Genomic DNA, 21,415 nt, shown 5'->3' on the forward strand with positions numbered 1-21,415 from the left:
AGCGTCTATCCCAGGCACCCCGTAGTATCCGGGACTATTTGACTGGACGATTCAGTCCTGCCGTCATGTTTGTTTGCCAAGGTAGCTGAGATGAGGACTTCGTGAGAATTCGAGATAGAACGACGCCTACTAAATCCATGGGCTCTGGAGAAGATAGACTGACCAGAGAAGCACCTCGGGAGGAAGTGAGAGGAGGTCTTCGAACATGGTGGACTTTCAATCGTCGCGGTACAGATCCCCTTTCGCTATAGAGTCGAAATAACATCGGCTCAGCTGGTCAGGTAGTAGCCGTGGTAGGAGATTCGCGGATCCATCGCACTTGGCCGGCAGACGACGGCGCCTCCTTGGCCACAATTCCCGCAAGTGCCTCGTACACTGCACGATTTGAACTTACTGCTATCTAAGGTACTAATAATGCCGGAAGGCGCTGGGCTGCACGGCAGGATTATGCGAGAGCTGTATCTCCTGGCGGTTGTCAAGCTCTCTCAACCTGACCCCGTAAGCACGACTAGGTTTGACTCCATGGAGACACGCTCTCCGGCTGTTGGTTATTGTTGAGACACGACCCCGAGAAAAAGGTACCTGGAGTCACCAGCAGCTACAAATCTGCCAGAAGTTGCCAATGATTGATACCTGTGTAAGAGGAGCAGGAAAACACCCTTCGGCGATTGGTTCTATATGGCCACAGACCTTTTTGTATGCTCTTCTGATATAGAGTTTCCCCGGAGTGACAGGATCGGGAGGGCTTTCGACTGGGGCTTCAAGTCGGACAACCTATCCAAGCCATTGTAAACGGCACTGGCAGCTATAGAAAAAGACTGGCTTCCTGGGGAAGTGCGATGCTGGGACCTTCACACCGATCCAGCCCGCTATCGAAGACACATCACGCATAGTACATAATAATAGGTACGTACTAGTCACATCACTACTACCTACCTACTCTTACCATCTGAATGATTGTACGATCGACAGACGCCCACGGTCAGGATACCCACCGAGACCTCTTGTTGACCTTGTCCTATTTATTCTGTGCTTCTTCTCTGCTATGACTGATACTGGACGAGACAATTTCTTGATGCTGCTTATCGAGATTCGTAGAAGTAGTCATGTTAGCACTTTCGATGAAGGCTCAGCACGCTCGCCGCACTATAGTGACTATACTGCGATGCTATCAGATGTAGGCAGACCCCCGATCGATCGCAGGGAAGCCTTTGTTCAAGTGATCATGCCCCATCCGCTGGCTGGCAGCATGTCCACTTCAATTGCGGTCCTACCGCTTGCATCTGTCACTTCTAGTGGGTATCGACACAGACGGGGGCATCCAGACCCAAATCACCATGGGATACCGAGAAACTAAACCAATAACAAAAGCCACCGAGGCGTCCTTTCCTGTGGGTAGATTCGCTTCCGCCAGTGCCACCATTTCGAACCCGTTCTTATGATATCGTCACATCATTCGTTTGCTTGATCATGTCCCTACCCAATGCAGCTGCTGTCACCGTGCCGATGCCCAAGAGACCAGCGATAATAAGCCAGACAGCCAATTAAAGACGCCCGAAATGGAGAAATGGTGCAGCCTGTCGGCCCGCTCAAGAACCTGTGATAAGTCATGCAACTGAAAGGCCAGCCATTAGAAGATCTAGAGAGCCCAAGCAGGGTCGGCGAAATGTCATGTTGACAGTTGATCATCTCAAGGCCGATTCTGGCTGGTGTTGTCGCCGTACTTGATCCGGATCGTATTCAAGTGCCGGGTTCAAAGCACCCCGGTCGCGGGCATGGCGTAACGCCGGCAGCTGGCGTCTTCTTGCATTGATGAACCAGTTGCTGATCTGGAAGAACATACAGGTCAGTCAAGCCGTACGCACAACTCCGTATGGTAACATACCTGTGCAATCGTGAGGCCCGTTCTGGCCATGAAAGCCTGCTTATCCTCCTCAGTGGGATATGGATGGTCGAGGTGCTCATGAAACCAGGCACGCAGAATGTCGGTAATCTGCCTCGGTAGATTACCTCTACGCCTCCTGTTTCGCGTCTCTGTGTCCATTCCAACAGTTGGAGAAGAAGGATGATGCACCGTACTCGGAGACGAGGCATACTCGGTAGGACCATACGGCGACTGGTAAGCTACTCCTGCCCGGTACTCGTAAGGCGAAGGAGCATATCTGGCATAATCGACCTGTGGAACACTGGGTCGATTGGCTGGCGGATAGCCTTGTCCGTAGCGACCGGTGGTATCGTAATAAGCCGGTCTCTCTGCTGTATAAGAGTAGGTGTCCTGGACACCGTGTGTGGCAACTCCCGGCGGGGCCCCGTATGTTTGGGAGTAGGTGCCGGCTGGGGGAGGATATTGGGAGTCATAGCCCCCAATGTCCCGAATCGGCGGCAGACTAGGACTCGCTCGTGAAGACGGGAAAGGAGTTTGTGAGGAGTACTGAACACGCTGGGGAGCGTTGTAGGGGCCGACCATTTCCCCATACTGTGATGACGAGTTCCAGGAAGAACTTCGCCGCTGGTGGTGAGGCATTGGATACGACGACTCGACGCTGCGTGCAGACATGTTGTCAAAGCCCTCGACACTGGTCCCGGCCTGCGAGTGTTCTGGCGAGGGCGGATCTGATTTCGAGGCTACTGAGGGCGGCTGAAACGTTCTTTTGGTCATATTACTGGGCTGAAGAGAGACGGAAGAATCGCCAGACGGGGTCGAGTCCTGGGCGGAAGAGAAGTGGGTGCCGAGGATCTATGTTTTCTGTTAGAAAATTGAAACCCCACATCTTGACCATATTGAAGGCCGCGAACCTCTCTAAAAGGCGGCAATTGCTGTTGCTGTTGATGTTGCTGTTGATGTTGCTGTTGATGTTGCTGTTGCTGTGTAAGAAGAACTTGCGGAGTCCCTAGAAGTGGATCGCTGCGTTCCGGTCTTGTATGCTGGAGGTCAGAGGTGCAGGAAAAAGGAGCGTATGGATCCATCAAGGCATAAGAGGAATAATAGACAAGATCTGGGATACGAGAGAACCTCGTCAATGTCAAGAAAAAAGAAAAAGACCGTTGAGGGTAGGCAGTAGCCGTGAGTGTCAGACCAGGATGGGCTGCTTTAGAGCCACGGGTTCCTGTGCCACCAAGAGCACGGTGAGAGGAGGACGTTTAGAGAGAAAAAGGGTGCATGACCGAGATGCCAATGATGCATGCCTCTAGGGATCGGTGCCAGAAAGTGTGCATGACAGCCATGACATGGCGTTGTCGACGGTTGAAAGGGCATCCGCCCGAGCGGGAGAGGGGAGTGACTTGAGAAAAGATGGAGAGATGTCACTCACCGGGCACCCGAAAGCAGGAGACCACAACGAGCTTTGTTGTCCGGAGGAGGTTCTGGTCGATTAAGTCTGCCCAACCGGTGTCTGGTCTGTTCTGGTCTGTTCTGGTCGATGGCGACGGACAAAAGATTGTCCTTGATAGGCGTAGGAAAACAAAGATCAAAACTCGAGGCGGCAGGGCAGAAGGACTGGCAGTTTGAGATATAGGGCAGAGCTCCCAAGTTGGACCATTTGGGTTTGTTGCGGCGCGTGAGTGGCGTCGTAGTGGAGTTGTATCTGGATCGTGTGCATGATGGTTTTGAAGCCAGGTGATGTTGACGGGTGCACGGGTAGGGGTATTCATTTGGTGGAACAGCAGGGGGTGGAAGCACTCGCATGAGATGACCAGCCAGCAAGGACCAGGGAAGTTAAGTCCTAAGGGCATGGGTCCCCAAGACAGGGTTTGTCGATCTGGAAGGTGGGTGCGAGCGAGCGTGGGAGAAGGCTACTAGTCGTTGAATGATGTCGATGCATCTCCCATGGTGGACGCCAATGGAGTACAAAGGCGAATCAAATCTCCGTACCGCGCCGCGAGGAACAGGCCTGTCTGTGTCATGTCTGATAGGAGGGTACAGGTATGTATCGTTGGGACTGGAGAGCTGGGTGGCGGATGCCACTGTCGAGGAGCCGGAGGAAGAGGGGAGGAGGCTACTGTCGCCTGCGCCTCAGGGGAGAGCTGTATTGGTGGACTGTTGTGTGTCCACTTGTCTGGCAGAGCGCGATCACTGCCAGTGCCAGTGTGGAGGCAGGGACGTTTGCGTGTTCAGTCGCCATGCGAGGGCTAGGTACTTAACGTATCATGATGTTAATGGCCGTTGACCAAGGAGGCGGCACCAGGGACGTGGATTGGAGGAAAGCCATCGAGATCCGGCAAGGTTTGCATGGCCAGCTGGACTCTGGAGGCGCAGGAGACTACTCTGTAGTAGTAGGAGGAGTCATTACTGGCCCCGTACTGGCATCGCAGGATCGAGGTGTCTGTTCGCAGCTGCCGACTGGACGATAGGAGGAGAGTGGGTTCGGAAAATGGATGCCTGTCTGAGCTGGAAAAGAAAGGTATGGGGCACCACCGCTTTTCACCGTCCACTGTCCACTGTCCACTGTCGACCGTCCATCTTCCACCGTTGTCCAGCGCAGGGGAGCAAGGTGTTGGAAGTAAGGGAGGAGAGTGTGGACCTCCCATCTTGACAGCACAGACAAAGGGTGGGTGGCCAGGGGAGGGAGAGGAAGTTCATTGCTGACAGGTTGCGGGAGGATTGTGCCGCCCGTCACGAAAGCTGTGGAAAGGCGAAATGCTGTCTGTGCCGCCAAAGTCTAAATTCTCTCGTCTCTTGTCTCTCGTCTCGGATGCGGGACTCTGACTCTCGTACTCCGGCTCCGGCCTTACAATAACCAGCATCATAATGACTAGTATAATAATAATAGCATGCCCATGCCCAGGAAGAGAGGTTCGGATGGAGGAGGACGTGGGAGGACGTGGGAGGACATGGTTGGGCCGGAAGAGGCCATTTTGCTGGTGGAGCATGAGGAAAAGAGAACCGCCTGTATGTTCCTAGGGGTGGGCATACCTACGCCCAAAGCGATGAAAATGCTGGCATTTTACACGTATAACCATGCACGCCTGCCTCCTTAGGTGCATTTTTAGTCCTTGGACGGCGACAGTACCGTGAAGTCTGTGTTGTGGACTGCACAGTGCTAGTCGTCGAAGGCGGCGGCGGCGGCGCAGGTTGACGCCCAGATGGAGCGGATCTCTACCGAGAAGATGGCAGTCACAGTGTTGTTCACCCTCACTGCTTTTCGGCTTACAAAGTGTCTTCGCGACATACTTAGGGGGTGGGATAAGGCCAGGAAGTACTAGAGAGATCGAACCTATCCGTTGATCGATGTCCCGGGTACTTCCTGCCCGCCGTGACGGTCAAGCGAAGAAGGTCAGATTCGATCAAATCTTTCTTCAATTTTGGTGGGTGAAGTTTGGAAAATGTCATATCGGCGTGATTGGTGTCAGCCGAGCGAAATCTGGTGCTAGCACTTTAGCAGCTAATAAAAGAGGGACAGCAGAGAAGCGGGCCAAGGAGATGACGTTTGCTCCAATCAATCCCAGGCCACTTTCTACCGAGTATTTACCTTACTTCTGGCGACGGGTCTTGCAGGTACGTTGTGTACCTAACGGGCCTTATTATTTTTTAACGGCGTTCATAAGTGCCTGCCTAGGTCCTTACCTTACGCGAATTCCTGTAGTGATCTCACAGAGGCACAATATATGCCCAAAAGACGCGCAAAGCTGTATCGAATCTTGAACTTCCATTCCTTATGATCTGCGAAAGAAACAGTAGGGTCAAAATTTGAGCCCGCCGCCAGCGCTGCATGCGATGCCCTCGTTCCGAACTTTTTGCTGTCGACCAGGATATCCCCTGCATGCTATAGTGCTACCAGGATGAGAGCCGGTCCACTACCGCGAGACCAAGAGCAAAGGGCGTTGACGGCATCCGAATGCGGCCAGGAGGAGAACTTTTCAAGACGCCGTCTCTGCTTGCCAACAACTTGAACGGCACCGTTCCTGTACAGGAATAGACCGCTTGGTGGTCAATACTACTACTAGTAGTACTACGTACTTACTACCCCAGCTTTTACTCGGCGTTAGGCCCTGCAGCTGTGTCTACTAAAGGAATATGATAGGTGCCGGGAGCGAGCTTCACAAATTCTTGACATAACATACCTACCAGGAACCTTAGGTACCAGTTACAATGTGGTGTCCTTCTCCTCAACACATACAGAGTATACTCTGTACTTACCCAATATTGTCCGTTTACAGATGTCTTTCTTTTGATCACTACTGGTTGCGCACGATAGATAGGTATCTGATGGGATGATAACAATATGCCGACTCTGTATCCTTTGCCTTCCGTTGCAGCCACCTCTCTTGTTTCTATAGTAGTTGCCAATGTTTGGCCTCTCCCTTGCATACATACCTACATACCCACCTACATAACAGTAAGGGAGCGTTACGGGGCAGAGAAGGAGTACCTACCAGGCACCTTAGATACCTACCTTCCAGCCTCGTGTGCCATTGATCCCTGTCCCTTGTCATCTCCAGGTCAATTAGGTCATCCCTTGCATGAAAATGGCCAGTCCCCTTGGAGCCACCTACTACTCGTTCCGACGAGTGCATCTCAGCCCCTGGTCTCTGTCTTCCAGTCATCCGTCTTCCGAACATGATGCCCGCCGGTATTGAAGTGCGGTGCAGTGGTGGCGAGTACATGTACCTTTTGACTTTTGCCCTTGGCTACTGTCACTGTCAGACTCGGCGGCACACCAATCACCCTGACAGCGGCAACAATGTGCATCCGCCGTCTCTTGAACCATGGACTGAACCTGGCTGGCATGACCCGTATCCACAGCAGTAGGACCCTACCCAGCTAGCTAGTAGCATACCTATCAATGCTTCCTGCAAATATTGCTTGCATGGCCAGGATGTTGCACCCGCCTCTGGTCAGCTGGCGGTGCCACTACTTGGGTAGGAAGGATACGGTGTTACTATAGGTAGATGTTCACGTTACTACCATACACCAGTGGCAGGGCATACAAGGTATTATTAGGTAATTGACTGCCTCACCTTCAAGTTATCCACCATAAACATACCTACTACCGCGGGTAAGGTAGGTAGATATGTATTTGTACCTAAATCAATTAGGTGACTGTCTACTAAGGTAGGTACCTTAGGTACGCACCTTAGGCAACCTAACCTAATACTACTAGGTAGTAGTACGTACCTAGTACTTTTAGATCTGATCAGCTTCAAGCTGGGGCAGTGTCTACTAGTAGTACTAGTAGGTAGCTGCCGGTTGCCGCATCTGACCAGATACTCGGGTCCTGGCCTGCGCTGTCTCCTCTTCCCCTCCTCCCTCCTCCCTCCTCTCTGCTCTCTCTCTATTCTCCCTGCTTCCAACTTTCCATACCCCTTCTTTCAGGAACACCTGTTGCTTGCCGGCCGATGTGTCACTCACTGTGTCAAACACCCTGACTGTCTCCCCCGCTTTGCCTTCAGGTGTCAAACACCTCAGATCGATTGCTTATCTGCACCGAGATTCCGTGCATCCATTGTCCTACCCGGCTCACCATCGTGAGACCCATCGCCGCTCATATGCACCGCGACTTCTTCACCGCAGCCACCTCACTGCGGCACGAGTCAACAGAGTCAGGCCAACCAAGTCCAGGGAAATGCCCTGCGTTTTCTGACGTCCATGTGACTGGTCGATCTGGCCAGAGCAATTCCTGACCGCCTCTTGCTTGTATCCCTCGTGACGAGAACACACTTCCAAGTTCCCTTGCTTGTCCACAGCATTCCTCCGACGCGCAACGCCCGATCTCAACGCTGTGGCCTTGGCGAATCTTGCATGGTCCAATTGCCTTCGGCTCCTTACCGAACGTTCTGACCACGCCCCATCAGGACGTAAACATACGATCAACATCCTCCCTCTCCTAGACAAGATGTCCTACTGCTCCACACTGCGCTTCACAAATGGTGACGGTAAGGGAGGACTCGACCTCGCCAAGGATACTGCATCGGTTTGATTCCTTCCGATGAAACAGCACTCTTTTTCCAAGCTCCATTGGCACTCCTATAGAAGGGCGTGGTCGATGAGGGAGGTTGAACGTCGCAAGAAACGACACACAAAGTCCGTACGTCCATCTATGTTCAGCCTAACAAATGGCCCTCGCTTTGAAGTGCCCGACACGTGGCAGTGCTCAGAACGTGCATTCGCGATCGTCCTTCTCCTTGCTGTGAAACCAGGGATCCTTTCATATCAGTCTCACACCGCATCTGCCATACGATCCGCTTGATCGTTCTCTTGTCTTCCTGCCAATTAGTGCCAAACCCTCGAGGTCTCCTCGACCGTCCCTATCACGACCCTTCTAGCATGGGTTTTCCCGCCAGGAGAACCATGGTTTCCCCACGCTACAGTGACAGTGGCTGTGGCGGACAACCACTACTCGAGAGCTACACCATGAACGTGTCGGTACGACTGCCGCCGGTTCTTACGATCGGTGGAATCTACCAAGTAGACATGCAGCTCCAGCAGATGGGTGAGCCGCCGAAGCGCTCCAACAGCAGCATTGCGTTCTCAACCTCGCACAGGCCATTCCTTTCTTTCGTTGGTATTCTGGCTCCCGCCACTGGGAAAAGGGCTAGTATCCGGTCGCACATGCGGACCATTACCCGTTCAATGACTGTTCTCTGCTCTATAATGGCAAGTTGGCAGTCCGATATCTGGCAGCGTTCAAACTCAACCACCTCCAGAACGAAAGTGATTGGCTTGTGTTCGGTCGTGCTTGTTCTGCTGGGGTTTAGATAGCAAGACGAGGAGATGTTTACATTGCTTGCGTACTGCACCTGGCGGCGTCCGCTCCCGCTGCAGGGATCCGCGGACTCCCTCGAAGTGAGGCTTGATACTGGTCGATCTCTCCGAAAACAAGCGAACGTGTCATTCAGGTTTGTCCACAGCCAAGGATGTCGTGTAATATAACCAGGTTGCACAGGTAGGCTGGGAGACAGTTCCAGCGCCACGGTTTCTCCTTTCGGCTCCAAGAACCAGGGTTCGGTCTGGACTTTTGCCCACCCATACCAAAGCTGGGCCGGCCGGCCGGTCAGATCTGAGATCGACCGACACATCCATGCCTTCGACCTACCGACTCGATTATCAACCCCTGGGGCTCCTGCTCGAAAGCACCCACTCAACCATGCTCTGCCCTGGTTTTGCGAGATGCTTCCGATGCGTTCACTGTGCTACACGCGTTGATCTATCGAACTTTGGCATCCACCTCAATATCTCGTGCCTCTCTCCCTTGCCGACAATGTTGCCTGCCAGACGACTATGATCATGCTTCATTATGCCAAAAGATTGGTTGGTTGCCCTGGTTTTTTTGTGTTCCAATGAAGTGGTTTTGTCACTATATTTAATTGCCGAGGACCAGCACCGCAGCGTCGATTTATAGCTTTACTGCGGCCAGGTTCTCAAGTCATCTTTCTTGATCGCTACCTGGACCTATTGATAGTCCAATCCAAGTAGGGCCTGCACCACGGAATATAACTTTGCATAGCTTGTCCACTGCAAGCCAGAGTTCTTTCCATTACTGATCAACGGCAATGGGGATCATATCTATGTCATGACATTTGGAGATGTAGATCCTCCTCATAGCAACGCCCACTGCCTACGGTTTCTCAGAGAGACGAGACGCAGATACCTTGAGGGCAGGCTGCTGCCTTCTAGCCTTGATTTTTCTTAGTATCTGGCTCCATGAGCCAAAAGGCCGACGTGTACAACCAATGTGTAGCATTGCAAAAGCAGCTTGCTCCGCTTGCCACGAAGCGCGATCTTGCTGTGGTATCGTCACCTGGCTTTAGATGGGCATGGCTCTGGCTTTGGCTTTCGTGGCGATATAGTTGCAGTTCGCGGTGCCAGAAATCTTGTATCGATCCAGTTGCCGGAAGCCACAGCAGCCTTGCCGCGTTCTCAAGAGCGATGGTGCAATCGGATAGGAAATGCCAGACTCCTACCAGTCGCAAGTCGATCAGCGGGCCAAGGCACGTTCATCGACGTCCGAGCTCCTCTTCGAGGCCATGGCACGCTTAGCCTGGAACCTCTCCCAGTCCGCTCTTCTTCTTGTCTTTTCGAAGAAAAAGATGCGCTCTTCCGGCTCGGTCCTGGCGAAACGAATCTTCCGCAGAGTCTCGAGATGGGCGGGAACACATGGCGTATCTGGCGAGCGGTCGGCGTCTTCGCCGGACGCAAACTCTGCCAGGAGCTGTTTCTCCTCCCCTAAGTCGACCCTCCCCAGGTCTTCCAAGTGTTGTTGCCACCGCTCTCGGAGAGATTGGCTCCAGAGCAAGGTCCGTGCCACGCTCTCTCCCTCGGTCTGTTTGACTTGCCACAGAACCCACCTTAAAAGCGTCCTCGAAGTGCCCGACTCTCCGTAGCGGGTCACGGCGACGTGCCACAGCGCTCGCGTCACGGTGGGTTGTATTGGTCCGCCATAGCGATGAAGAAAGGTGTAGCACCAGTAGACCCGCCGTAGCGAGGCTCGAGGGCTCGTGACCGGCGAAGTCGCAAACCAGACTGCAAGATTGTTGAGGAAGTCGAGAGCTTCTTCTGGATGAGGCATGTTGACCAGGGCCTTCTGAAGATTATTTTGGGCGTCGAATTTGCCGCCGACCCTCGAAGACGAGCTGGTGACCTGGGTGAGGACCTCATCTAGGGGGGGTTGCAGCTGCCGTTGCACAGCCCGTAGCTGTTGCGGAAACGCTTGAGAGAGTGCCAGCTTGAATGGGAGATTGTTTTCTAGTATTCTCGAGATTATCTCGAATGATAGTGGATTCTTCTGGATCATCCTCCGAGACAACGTCTTGAACAGAGGCAGATCATGGTTCAGTGACTCGGCCAATTCGCTGAGCACATCACTATGGTTGAGGCGGGCATCTTCGTAAAGGTCGTCATCGAGAAAGAGCGAGAAGCTCTGGCGTTGTAAGCCGTCTAACGCGGGCGCCGATCCTGGTTCCGGCACGATTGGAAGGCGATCTCGGGCATCGAGTCTGGACAGATTCTGCATGGGTATGGTTTGGTTGGGGAGGGGCAAGCTGCCAAGGGTGAGGATGGCACGGTGCAGAAGCCCGTCATCCGCCAGTTCCAGTATAGATTGAATCGTCTGGTCGAAGGACTCGAGGAATTCCATTCTCTCTGAGAGGACGTGGGACGTCCGTCGACGCTTTCCCAGACAGAGTGAGGTCCAGGCAAACACCAACAAGCGTTGCTCGGCACTCAGAGTGCTTGCGGTAGTTGAAAATGAAGTCCAGACATCCTTCGTCAGGGACAGACCGTTTCTTCTCGACCCCAAACACGCTAGAGTTCCGGTCCAGTGATAGAAAAGGTAAACGTAAGTCGACTTTGGATCCTCCTGTGCGACACGGACCAACTCGTGTGTGCTCTGCACGAGAGCCAGCTGCAGGACTCTCAGATCAACTCTCGACAGACGCTCCGCCAACTTCTGTCCAACTTCCTCGCTGGGGTCATCACGACATCGGGTCCGGAGATGCATCATAATGAGCCGGCTGATCAGAGGAGCATCGCGTGCGGAGGCCCAGGGCAAGAGGTCCCACATGATCCGCTGCGAGGTAGCTGTGAGCCGTCTGGCGGTTCCCACCTTCCTCAGCAGATGCGAAAGAAAATCGTGACCTAGATCAACCAGTGTAAGGACCCTAGAATGAGCCAGAGATGTCAACATGTCGTGGATGAAATGTTCTCTCTCAATGGATTTGACAATCTGCAGTTCACCGTTGTCTTTCACCAGGGTCATGGGCCCTGCATCCGCTACTCGAGCAATGACGGCTCGCAGATCCGCAACACCCAGGAGGCCCAGTTCGGCAGCTTTGCAGTACGAGCGGCGGATAGCATGCCAGGACCGAAAATCCCATGACTGAGCCAGTAGAGTCGGAAGCATCTGTCGATGAAACGAAGTCCCGGGTGGATGGAAAGCCGGATCACATAGGTACGCGGCAATCTCGGACCCGTCAAAGTCCCCCGTCAGAAGATACTGAGATATTCTTTCGCCGATTCTGACGTTGTCCCGGATATTGAGTCCTTGGTCTTTCAACCAGATACGTATTTCGGCCAGGCTTCGACATTGCCCCAACTGTGCTTCTTCCACATATCCTTGCCGCGTCTGCAAAGCTGTTTTCCTGTCGCTTGCTTCCGCCGAAGTGAGATTGCTGTTTTGCGCATTTTTTGCAACTTGAGTGGACTCGGAGAACAGCCAAGATGGCAGAAGGCGAGACCCGCCTGTGATTATGTATTAGCTGAGAACATGCAGTCATGAAATCTGTTGTGCCGGCATACTTGCTTCCGCTTCCGCAGGCGCAGGCGGCTGCCACCAATTTATCTGGGAAGTACTTCCAAGCACGAGTGATGGATCAATAGACCTGGGTCCGCCTCCTTGGCCGTAGCGCGCAAGGCTTGTGTTCTTTCGCTTCGTGGCTCGACGTTGAGCTTCCAACGGTCCTGGAACGCTGCTACCATAGCGTTTGTGGTGACAGAATCGGTTGAAGGTATCGGCGAGGAGGGCATCTGATATCCATACAAACCGAGGCCCCTGGTGGGAGACGCAGCTTGCTGCACTGAAGCCTTGATTCATAGCATTGGGACGATCGAAACGGGCGGTCGTAGGGCGCGCAGCCTACGAAAGCTGTTCCTCGATTTGTTGATACCGGTGAATCTGGGGGCTTCCAGCCACAAATCTGGCAAGCTGCGCTTTCTAATCACGCAGGTTCAGTTGCAATAGCGAACTTAAGCTCGAACTTCAAGTTTCTTGAGGTTCCGCGGCCAACGAGGACGAGCATTGCGAGTTGCAGTGCATGGCTTCCCAGGTCTGCACTAGGACTAATTGAGATCAGCCTTGGCACGGACAAACAGGCTCGACGTTATTGGCTCAGCCTTGGTGGCACGATCTTGCCGATCCAGCCTCGTCAGCCTTGTACTATATCAATCTGCAAAGAATTGTGCCTCCTCTGAAGAAAGACTACCTAAGGTAGCCATAGCGGACGCCTCAAAAATCTCTTTCCATAGGTATTGTCATTGAACATCACCTATATCGATATACAAATCCCACCCAAGTATTTATTCCCTTATCTAAGAAACCTATCTTCTCGTCTCGATCACCCCAATTACCATGCTTTTCCAGTATAAGCATTCTTGGCGGATCGTTCGATACGCAGAAGTAGCTCCATTCCTCCTATGCCTCTGATGCCATTCCAAATATTCGCCATGGGTATCGTTGTATGTTGGCAGTAATATACTGATTCGCATATCCGTTCTGTTCTGGCGAATAAATCCCTGTAAATTAGTGCAGACCAGCTGACTCTGTCGCTGAGCAATTGTAAATGTATCAAAATTAATCCTCCCCTGCTGCTAGAGTCAGCATCTTTTACCTCCCAGTGAAGCGTACCTTTCTTCCCCGGATTGTGAAGAATGTCGTGTCAGCAGTTGCCGAGGAAAGTGTAAGGGTAGTGTCGACGGTTGAAGTAACCTCATCTGTAATGGGCTCGATCACTGTCACGAAGGCAGTCGCCACGCCATCGTCCGAAACAGGGACAGATGAGGTAATGGACGAAGGTGGGCATCCTTCGCCCGAAGTTCCGGACAAGTTTGAGCAAGAGGGTACACTCTCGGCACTCACGCTCGACGAGGCAAAGGTGCTGCTGCTGCTGCCACTAGCGAAGAACTCGCCAGCTGGTGCACTCGTAACTGTCGTGAGGGTAGTATTTCCCGCAGCCGTTGATTGCGAGAACGCCGCGCTTAAGGTGCGAGTGCTGGTGGGAAGCACTGTTGTGTAGAGGGTTGTGGTGGAAATTATCGTCGTCGTTGATGTCCCCTCGGTGGAAGAGCTCGAGTCCTCGGCCGAGAAGAAGGTGGTATATGTGCTCTCCGTGATGGTGTACATGGTACCATCCGGGGTGGGTACGCTGGTTGGTTGGGTACCCTGACCTCCGGCAAGCCCGGTGTCTGAGCCTCCAATCGAGACGAACGTTGTGTATGTGCTGCCTGTGATTGTGTAGAAAGTGCCAGCGACGCTGAAGGTGCTTCCAGCCTGTGTGACCGCGCTTGGCGCTACTGTACTGGATGCATCGAAGGACAAGAATGTGGTGGTTGTGCTGCCCGTGATCGTGTAGAAGTTGCCGGCACTGCTCAAAACACTCACAGGTTGCGTAGCAGTGCTTTGTTCCACCGAGATTGTCGTTCCGGATTCCACGATCGTGCTGCCAGGAATTATGGTTGTTGCCGTTATAACCGTAACGATATTCGATACGCCGTCACCGCTGCTGCCAGGACTCAAAGTGACTGCGCTAGCTGGGATGGATAGCGCACTGCTCAAAGGTGTGACTGTTGTTCCGAGCTGCACCGATGTTGTGGCCTGATTTTCTCCCGGCGCAACAGCTACTGAGGGCGTCAGTGTGTTACTGGTGACTGCCACAAAGTTTCCTGGCGTAGCTGGAGCACTGCTGCCAACCGTCACGGTAAGGGTAACAAAATCTGTGATTGTGACGGTTGTTGTCACTTCGCTTTGTGGCGACAGGCTGGACGTCAGCCCGGGAGTGATCATGCTCGAGACCTCTGATCCGGTGCTGCTCACTCCAATAGCTCCAGCGGTTACAGACGTTGTCTGCAGTGAGTCTGATGGAGTCGAGAGAATACTTCCAGGGTCTGAACTGCTGCTTGCTGCAGTTGCGCTAGAATCCGTCGATGAAACCTGCACGAAGACACCACCCGGCGTCCGCCATGACCATCCTGAACGTAGCCCAGTGAGCCAGAAGGGATCGCCGGATATACCTGTCGCACTCGGATCCCCGAGAGCGCTTGAGGTAGGTATTAGGTCGGAGGTCGAAGTGACCAATGGGTCGGATACTGAAGTAGATAACGGGGCCGAGCTCAGAGCCGGTGCCAGGCTGGTGGCCGAAGTAGGTAAAACGTCGGAGCTTGAAGCATCTATTGGGCCGGAAGTTGAAGTAGGAATCAACTCGGAGGTGGACAATGTACTTGACACTCCATATGATGATGAAGTGGATATCTGAGAGGAGCTGGAGGTCGGACTTATTGAGATCGTCAAGGCGGCAGGAGTGGTGGTGGACAAGGTCAAAGAGGTTGCAGGCGTGCTGAGGCTGGCAATAGCACTCGAAGCCGTTTCGCTAGTCGACGTTGCCGAAGTGGTTGAGTCAAGAATGGAGGAGCTCAGACCAGTTGACGCCGCAACCGAAGCCGAAGACGTACCTGCACCATTAGGCGAGTGCGAGTTGAGTGGGCATACCACTTGCGGGGCCAGAGCAGGGCCAGGGGTTATAGGATTGCACCCTGGTAAAGCGTCGATCATCCCATGGATCGGCTCGTCAAACAACGACGGCTGTTCGGGACAAGTGCGCGGGAAGTTGACATCGTCACTCGGGGTCAAGTAGGGGCATGCCGTGACGACACCATCGTTGTCGGTATAAAGACAGTTTTCGACTGCGTCCGTTTGCACGTCCATATCCCAACCGTTCATAAAGTCGCCGTGGAAACCGAACCCGGTAGGATCACCGTTGGAAAAGACGAATTCACCACCAGCTGATTGATCAACCGAGTTTGTCATGTACAGAACCCTGCAAGATGTGAGACAAGGGAATTGGAGACTGATGCTGCCGGAACACTAACTCGAAGAAGAGACCTGGGATCGAAACAGGATGTGTGGGAGGGCATTCGCCGGAGTCAATGTTGGACAGGTAAGCAACGTGGGCCGAGTTATCGAGGTAATTGTTGACACCATCCCAACAGGATTGGAAGTTGACCTGAGCTCTGAGGCCATTGACACAGTCGGTCTGGTCGATGTAGTGCGTTTCTGGAATATTGTTAGCTTCGTTAATGCAGCGGAAACTTACCCTACAAATCGTCAGTAACAGTCACTTTACTAATCAAATGCGAGAAGCAACCCACCTGTCGGCTACAGGCCGTGTGTTCATGTATGTCAAGGTCGAGGTATCGTATGACCGTAGTCGCGTGTCTCCAGTGATCATTCTGAAATCGGTTGGGAAGGGAACTGTATTGGTTGCATTTCCACCACGTCCTGGCTCATGTTCAGCAGCATCACCGACAAACTTTGCGAAATACATACCAACGTAGTACACGGTCATTCCGTAGTTAGGCACTTCCTCAAAACTACCATTGGCATGAGCGAAATACAACTGTGGAGTCCAGTAGGCCGAGGTATCCTTCTGAACCTCGCAAGAGGAACAAGTCGAAGTCAGAAGAGAAGCGTGGTCGGAATTTTCGTTCACATCTTTGATTGTCAGCCACCGGTCAACTCTCCTCAAGCATGCAACTGACTGCTTCCGCCGGCGAACTTGTGGCCATGTCCAGATACTCCACCAGGATTCAGAATGGGATCGGCCCTAGCAGTTTGAGAGACACTGCAGGCCATGCGCCAGTAGGCAAATGAGAGCTGGGGGTGTAAGGCTAACAGCCAAATTGGCAAGAAAAGAGGTAAAGACTTCATGGCAAAGAAGGCGGCGATTTGGCGCCGCTGAATCGTCGAGGTTGTTTCAGTATCAAAGTAAGAGTAGAAGATGACTTTGGCATAAGTGAGAACGAACACCGGCAGACGAAGTAATAGATGGCGACGAGCACCTGAGTAAACACGGCGACGATCATTGAGTAGGTGCACAGTCCTCGTCTCGAGTGGACAGAGAGGAGCATCGGATAGACGTCCGCATCGTGAATCTTGCATGTTCAACTTGGGTCCAGAACGAGGCTGAACTCTAAGGCGGCAACGGCAAGCCGGTCTGGCCTGAGGGATGCAAAGACTACCTTGTGTTCCAAGCACTTGCTCCGGCGCTGGGTTCTGAGCACTCATTGGAGCGACTGAGAAGTGAGTACGTGTGTGGCGATGAGCACCGGCGTTGGTAAGTCCTTGCTTTCACGCCGCTTACGCGGCAACCTGGGAGACGTAACAGACGGGCAAAACAAGTCGCTGCGCACGGATGGGGATGGAGACCCGAGATTGAAGAAAACGTTTGATGGCCGCTCGGTTTGCAAGAGGCTTGAAAATTCCCCGTCTTCAAGCTGCAGGGAAAGTCTATCATGAGCTGCGGTCATAAGAACGCGGCGACCATGATCGCAATAGGTGCGCAAATGGGTTGAACCTCTGCTGACCATTGGCATTGAGATAGAAGACACGAAGATGGTGGTAATTTTTATGTTGCATGATACCCTGACGAAGGCATTGCTGGCTCGAACGTGCAGGGGCCAACGACTGACATGTCGCTATGGCGATGGATGGGCTTGGTTCCCATAGTTGACAGGAACTGACAGGGGTTGACAAGGGAGACAGGATGACGCCGCTGACCTAGCTAGATTAGTGCAATCATATGGCGGTGATGGTACCTGTTCTGTACGTAGTCTGTATTTAGTGACCCATCTAGGGCACATTGGATCCTCTTCGGGGGCAGCTCTCCCTCGCACACGTGATAGTCGTATTCTTTCTTCTGTATCGTCTTCCTTATCATGCATGTATAGGTCGACGCCGGCTTGATCGTTGAAATGACAAGAGTATAGCTTCCCAGGAACGTTGGACGGCCACCATCTGCCGAGCAGTGACTCTGACGCCAGGGTAGAGTCATGGTATTGACGGCGATGATAGACGCGATTTGTTTAAATGGAAGATGTCGGATGTTTCAGCGGTATCGAGAAGCTATGTTCGAGATACACGCGCAATCCACGAGGACTGAACGACGCGTCCCACTCGATTGGAAACCTCATCGAACTAGACAATTAACGGGGTCCAGGCATGTTTGTAATAGAGCTTGTGATAACACGATGGTCTGCCACCCGCTGTAGTCATCAAGATTGCGGCTGACTCAGCTTCAACGTGTCATACTCTCGACAGCTCTTTACCTTTGCACACGCCGTGGCATTGGAACCTGCAGAAATGAGTCGATCATCGGACGACCTAGGTCAACAGGGTGTATGTGCAGTAGTAAGATGATTTCCTTCGGGCAGTAAGGCTGGACGAGAAAGGAGTCCATGAAGAGAAGGGACAGGGAGTGAAGATTGGCCCATCTCATGGCAATTGAGTGAGGACGGCCAGCATGATACCGCAGCTAGAAGACGAAGTAAGTAATTGAATCTCATATTTATTCAACAGATGCAATCGCCGTGTCTCGTGCCCAAGGCACCTCTGGAAGCTTTTGAGGCTGATCAGTGAGGCCCTTCTGAGGCCCCTACCCCTGCTATTAAAACGGCGTGCACGTGCTTTACCAATTAGGCAGAAAGTGAAAGTGACTGACTGACTGACTGTTCAGCTTCTGGCTTCACATACAATTTCAAGGGAGCACCCAGACCACACTTCTCTGTCGTCGTCTCAGTCGGGCTCGTTCTGATCATGAGTTACTGGATTTGACATCATCCCGAGTCGGCCATCCTATCAAATCTCACCTAGCCACATCTTGAAGCACTGCGAGGAGTCTGTTTCCCCAATCCCCGGTACCAGACCAGACCTGAACGCGGCGAGGCTGCTGCCCTTGCTTTACTGGTGTCAGATATATGTCATTGACGATCAGCCGCTGCATTCATCATCATGAACACTCCACCGTCTCCCGAGAACAATGTCGCCAAAGAGGACCAAGGCAAATCTGCCCATCAAAGCCGGGTGCGGCGAAGAAACCGCATGATCACTTCCTGCCTAGAGTGTCGCCGTCGCAAACTCAAGTGTGACAAGCTCCATCCATGTACTAACTGCAGCAAGTCTTCTCGCGATTGCCTGTTCCTTGCTCCAGCGTTGGACTCGGTTTCCCAGCAACGTCTCAATGAAATCAAGGAGAAGATGGGTTCGCTTGAAAGGGTCCTTGAGCAAGACATTGTGCGGAAAGAAGGACGCAGCACCGCTAGTTCTGCTTCGCAACCAAGAAGGACATCCACCGAGTTGCCCGGGGGCGGAACAAGCAGTTCCGACAATGATGCTGCCATACCTGAAGATGAGATAGGTCTAGAGCCAACACCTATGGCAGTAATGGATGCTTCATATGAAGACGATGCTAATGATGACGTGCTGGACCTGGGCGTCAAGATTGGGAGAATGAGGTGAACAATGATTGCACAGCCTTAGATTGCATTACTTGATATGGAGCTAATATGATCAGGTTAAACGAACGTCTGGGAGGCTTCTTCCGCCCCAGGATCCACGAGGAGGTACTTGCATGCTTCTTTCTCGATGCGCCGACCACTGACACGAGACAGTTGAGCCAAACGCTTTCGACCCCGAGCACCGATTCCAGCAACCCCTTGGACAGACGGACATCCCTACCGAAACTGCCCGACCACGACTTAGACTTTTTGGCTCCAGGCCCGACGTATATTGCACCAGGTTCTGGGTTTCTATTCGGCGACGTCGGGAGCAAGAGATCCCTTATCAACTTCCTGCCGTCAAAGGGCGCGGCTGACAACCTTGTGCGCACATACCATGAAAACGTCCACTTCATTGCTCGCGTAGTACACTGGCCGAGTTTCCAGCTCCATTATGACAACTTCTGGACATCTGTCCTCGCCGGGCTCGAGCCTCCGGCTTGGCAACAAGCCCTTGTGCTCTCGATTCTGTTTGCAGCAGTGGCGAGCATGGCTGACGAAGAGGTCAGCTTGATCTTTGCCAGACCCAAACCAGTCATTTTAGGCAACTTCCAGACAGGGACGGAGGTCGCCTTGAGCAAAGCTCAATTCCTCCGGGCGACGAAATTCGAAACGTTACAGGCTCTGGTTGTATACCTGATCCCCATGTGTCGGGATCAGGTTTCGCGTGCCCATTCGGTGCTGGTGGGTATGGCGGTTCGCTTGGCTGAGTGTATGGGTCTTCATCGCGACCCCGAGGATGTCTACGGCATGTCTCCGATCGATTGTCATGTCCGTCGCATCGTATGGTTTGAGCTTTGTTGGTTGGACTTTCGAACTTGTGAGGGCCAGGGGCCCCGTCCCGGGATCAAACGAGAGGATTACGATGCCAAGTTCCCCCTCAACATCAACGATGCCGATCTGCTCTCAGCGAGGCCTCAGGAAACCAATGCCCAGTGGACGGATATGACCATGTCACGGATTCGCTTTGAATGCATTGAGATGCAACGGATCATCTGGTTCGATCGAGTTCGGATCGAAAGGAAGAAGGCATCCTTGACACATGTCCTGGGCAAAATCGAGTCATTTCGCAGAGCCATGGTGGCCAAATACACGCCCATTCTGAACGTGGAGATTCCCTTGCAGAAATATGCACGACTGGTGATGATTTTACTGATCCAGCGGATGTATGTCATGGTCTTACATCGCTATCTCAACAATCCCAGCAATCGAGTGCCGGAGAGACTTCGTCACCTCACGATCCACAGCGGAGTTCAGGCAACGGAAAATGCCATTGCTCTTGAGCGGATTTCTGACATTCAACGCTGGAGATGGTTCAATGGGGCCTATCAGCAATGGCACATGGCATTCCTGCTGTTGACGGTCGTTCACGAAGAACCCACACTACGAGAGGCGGAACGAATCTGGAACATCCTTGAATTCGTTTTTGAACCTGATCCGTCGCTCTCGCGTACCATGAAATCGAGGAGCATCATCTCGGCGATCCGAGATCGAACCGCGGTGTACAAGGATCTCCGCCGGACACGCGTCCCTGTCAGCATGAAAGTTGGGTTGGACACATCCAGCAGGCCGACCGAGGCTGTTGGCAGCACAGGCGATGCTATGACTACCGAACGCGCTCCAGAATTTGTCTCCTCGACTGTGGCTGACCAGAAACCAGCAAACGTGGGGGACGCTGCCGAGCAATCGTGGAGTTTTGATACCCCTGCCACATTCTATGTCAGCCAGCGCAGGCCTGGACTCGATGCCGGCGCGTCAGAACCCATCTTGCCGCAACGAAGCCAGCAGCAGCAACCCCAGACTTCGTCGGCTCACCAGTTTGACTTTAATAGCCCGAGCGACTCTGGCACCAACGAATCGTGGCCACCATTGATCATGAATGATCAAACCAGCTGGCGCACAGTACTGGATCCAAGCAAGGCGTCGTCGGCCCCTTCTTCAGGGCCCCGAACAAAAACAACCACATCCATGCCAGCAGGTGGCAGCCCTTACGGGTTCGGATCCGGGTTTCCGAGTGACGAGGTCAATGTACCCCAGTTTCCGCCGCCCAACCCTCGAGGCGATTCCATCATGTTAGACATTGACTGGGTAAGTTCAGATCGCTGGCCGCTGGCCGCTCCTTGTGCTGTCGAGACATGAATAGCTGATCACAGTGAATACAGTCGGAGTGGGACCAACTCTTTCCCCCAGGGAGTAACGCCAGTCTGTTTGACGCTCCCCAGACGTTGAGATAGGTAGGGTGATGGATATCTCACAGCAAGTAAGTGGTCGCTGTGGCTTCGCTTGATGGCTACTCCCGGGACAGAGACCCTGGAAAGGGAATGCAAACAGGAAGCAGCTGATAGGCTGAGCGAGGGAGATCAACTGGCTGAATCAGCA

The 21,415-nt window shown here is 53.0% G+C and overlaps 4 protein-coding genes across 4 annotated transcripts; 1 reads left to right on the top strand and 3 right to left on the bottom strand.

The window, feature by feature from the left end:
- Nucleotides 1-1,685: 1,685 nt before the first annotated feature.
- A1O1_00581 (uncharacterized protein) lies at nucleotides 1,686-2,659 on the bottom strand (the record flags this gene model as incomplete). The annotated part of the gene is made up of 2 exons (XM_007721498.1): nucleotides 1,686-1,829; nucleotides 1,886-2,659. 2 exons carry the CDS (start codon nucleotides 2,657-2,659, stop codon nucleotides 1,686-1,688), a joined length of 918 nt encoding a protein of 305 aa, XP_007719688.1.
- A 7,255-nt stretch (nucleotides 2,660-9,914) lies between these two features.
- Nucleotides 9,915-12,527, bottom strand: A1O1_00582 (uncharacterized protein; the record flags this gene model as incomplete). Its single annotated transcript, XM_007721499.1, has 2 exons — nucleotides 9,915-12,175; nucleotides 12,233-12,527. The coding sequence occupies 2 exons, from the start codon at nucleotides 12,525-12,527 to the stop codon at nucleotides 9,915-9,917; spliced, it is 2,556 nt and encodes an 851-aa protein (XP_007719689.1).
- A 789-nt stretch (nucleotides 12,528-13,316) lies between these two features.
- On the bottom strand, nucleotides 13,317-16,412 carry A1O1_00583 (uncharacterized protein; the record flags this gene model as incomplete). The annotated part of the gene is made up of 5 exons (XM_007721500.1): nucleotides 13,317-15,522; nucleotides 15,575-15,799; nucleotides 15,854-15,983; nucleotides 16,032-16,196; nucleotides 16,244-16,412. 5 exons carry the CDS (start codon nucleotides 16,410-16,412, stop codon nucleotides 13,317-13,319), a joined length of 2,895 nt encoding a protein of 964 aa, XP_007719690.1.
- Nucleotides 16,413-18,491: 2,079 nt separating this feature from the next.
- Nucleotides 18,492-21,175, top strand: A1O1_00584 (uncharacterized protein; the record flags this gene model as incomplete). Its single annotated transcript, XM_007721501.1, has 2 exons — nucleotides 18,492-18,994; nucleotides 19,054-21,175. The coding sequence occupies 2 exons, from the start codon at nucleotides 18,492-18,494 to the stop codon at nucleotides 21,173-21,175; spliced, it is 2,625 nt and encodes an 874-aa protein (XP_007719691.1).
- Between the last annotated feature and the right edge of the window lie 240 nt (nucleotides 21,176-21,415).

This window comes from Capronia coronata (assembly GCF_000585585.1).
Source record: "Capronia coronata CBS 617.96 chromosome Unknown acBCG-supercont1.1, whole genome shotgun sequence".
NCBI lineage: Eukaryota > Fungi > Ascomycota > Eurotiomycetes > Chaetothyriales > Herpotrichiellaceae > Capronia > Capronia coronata.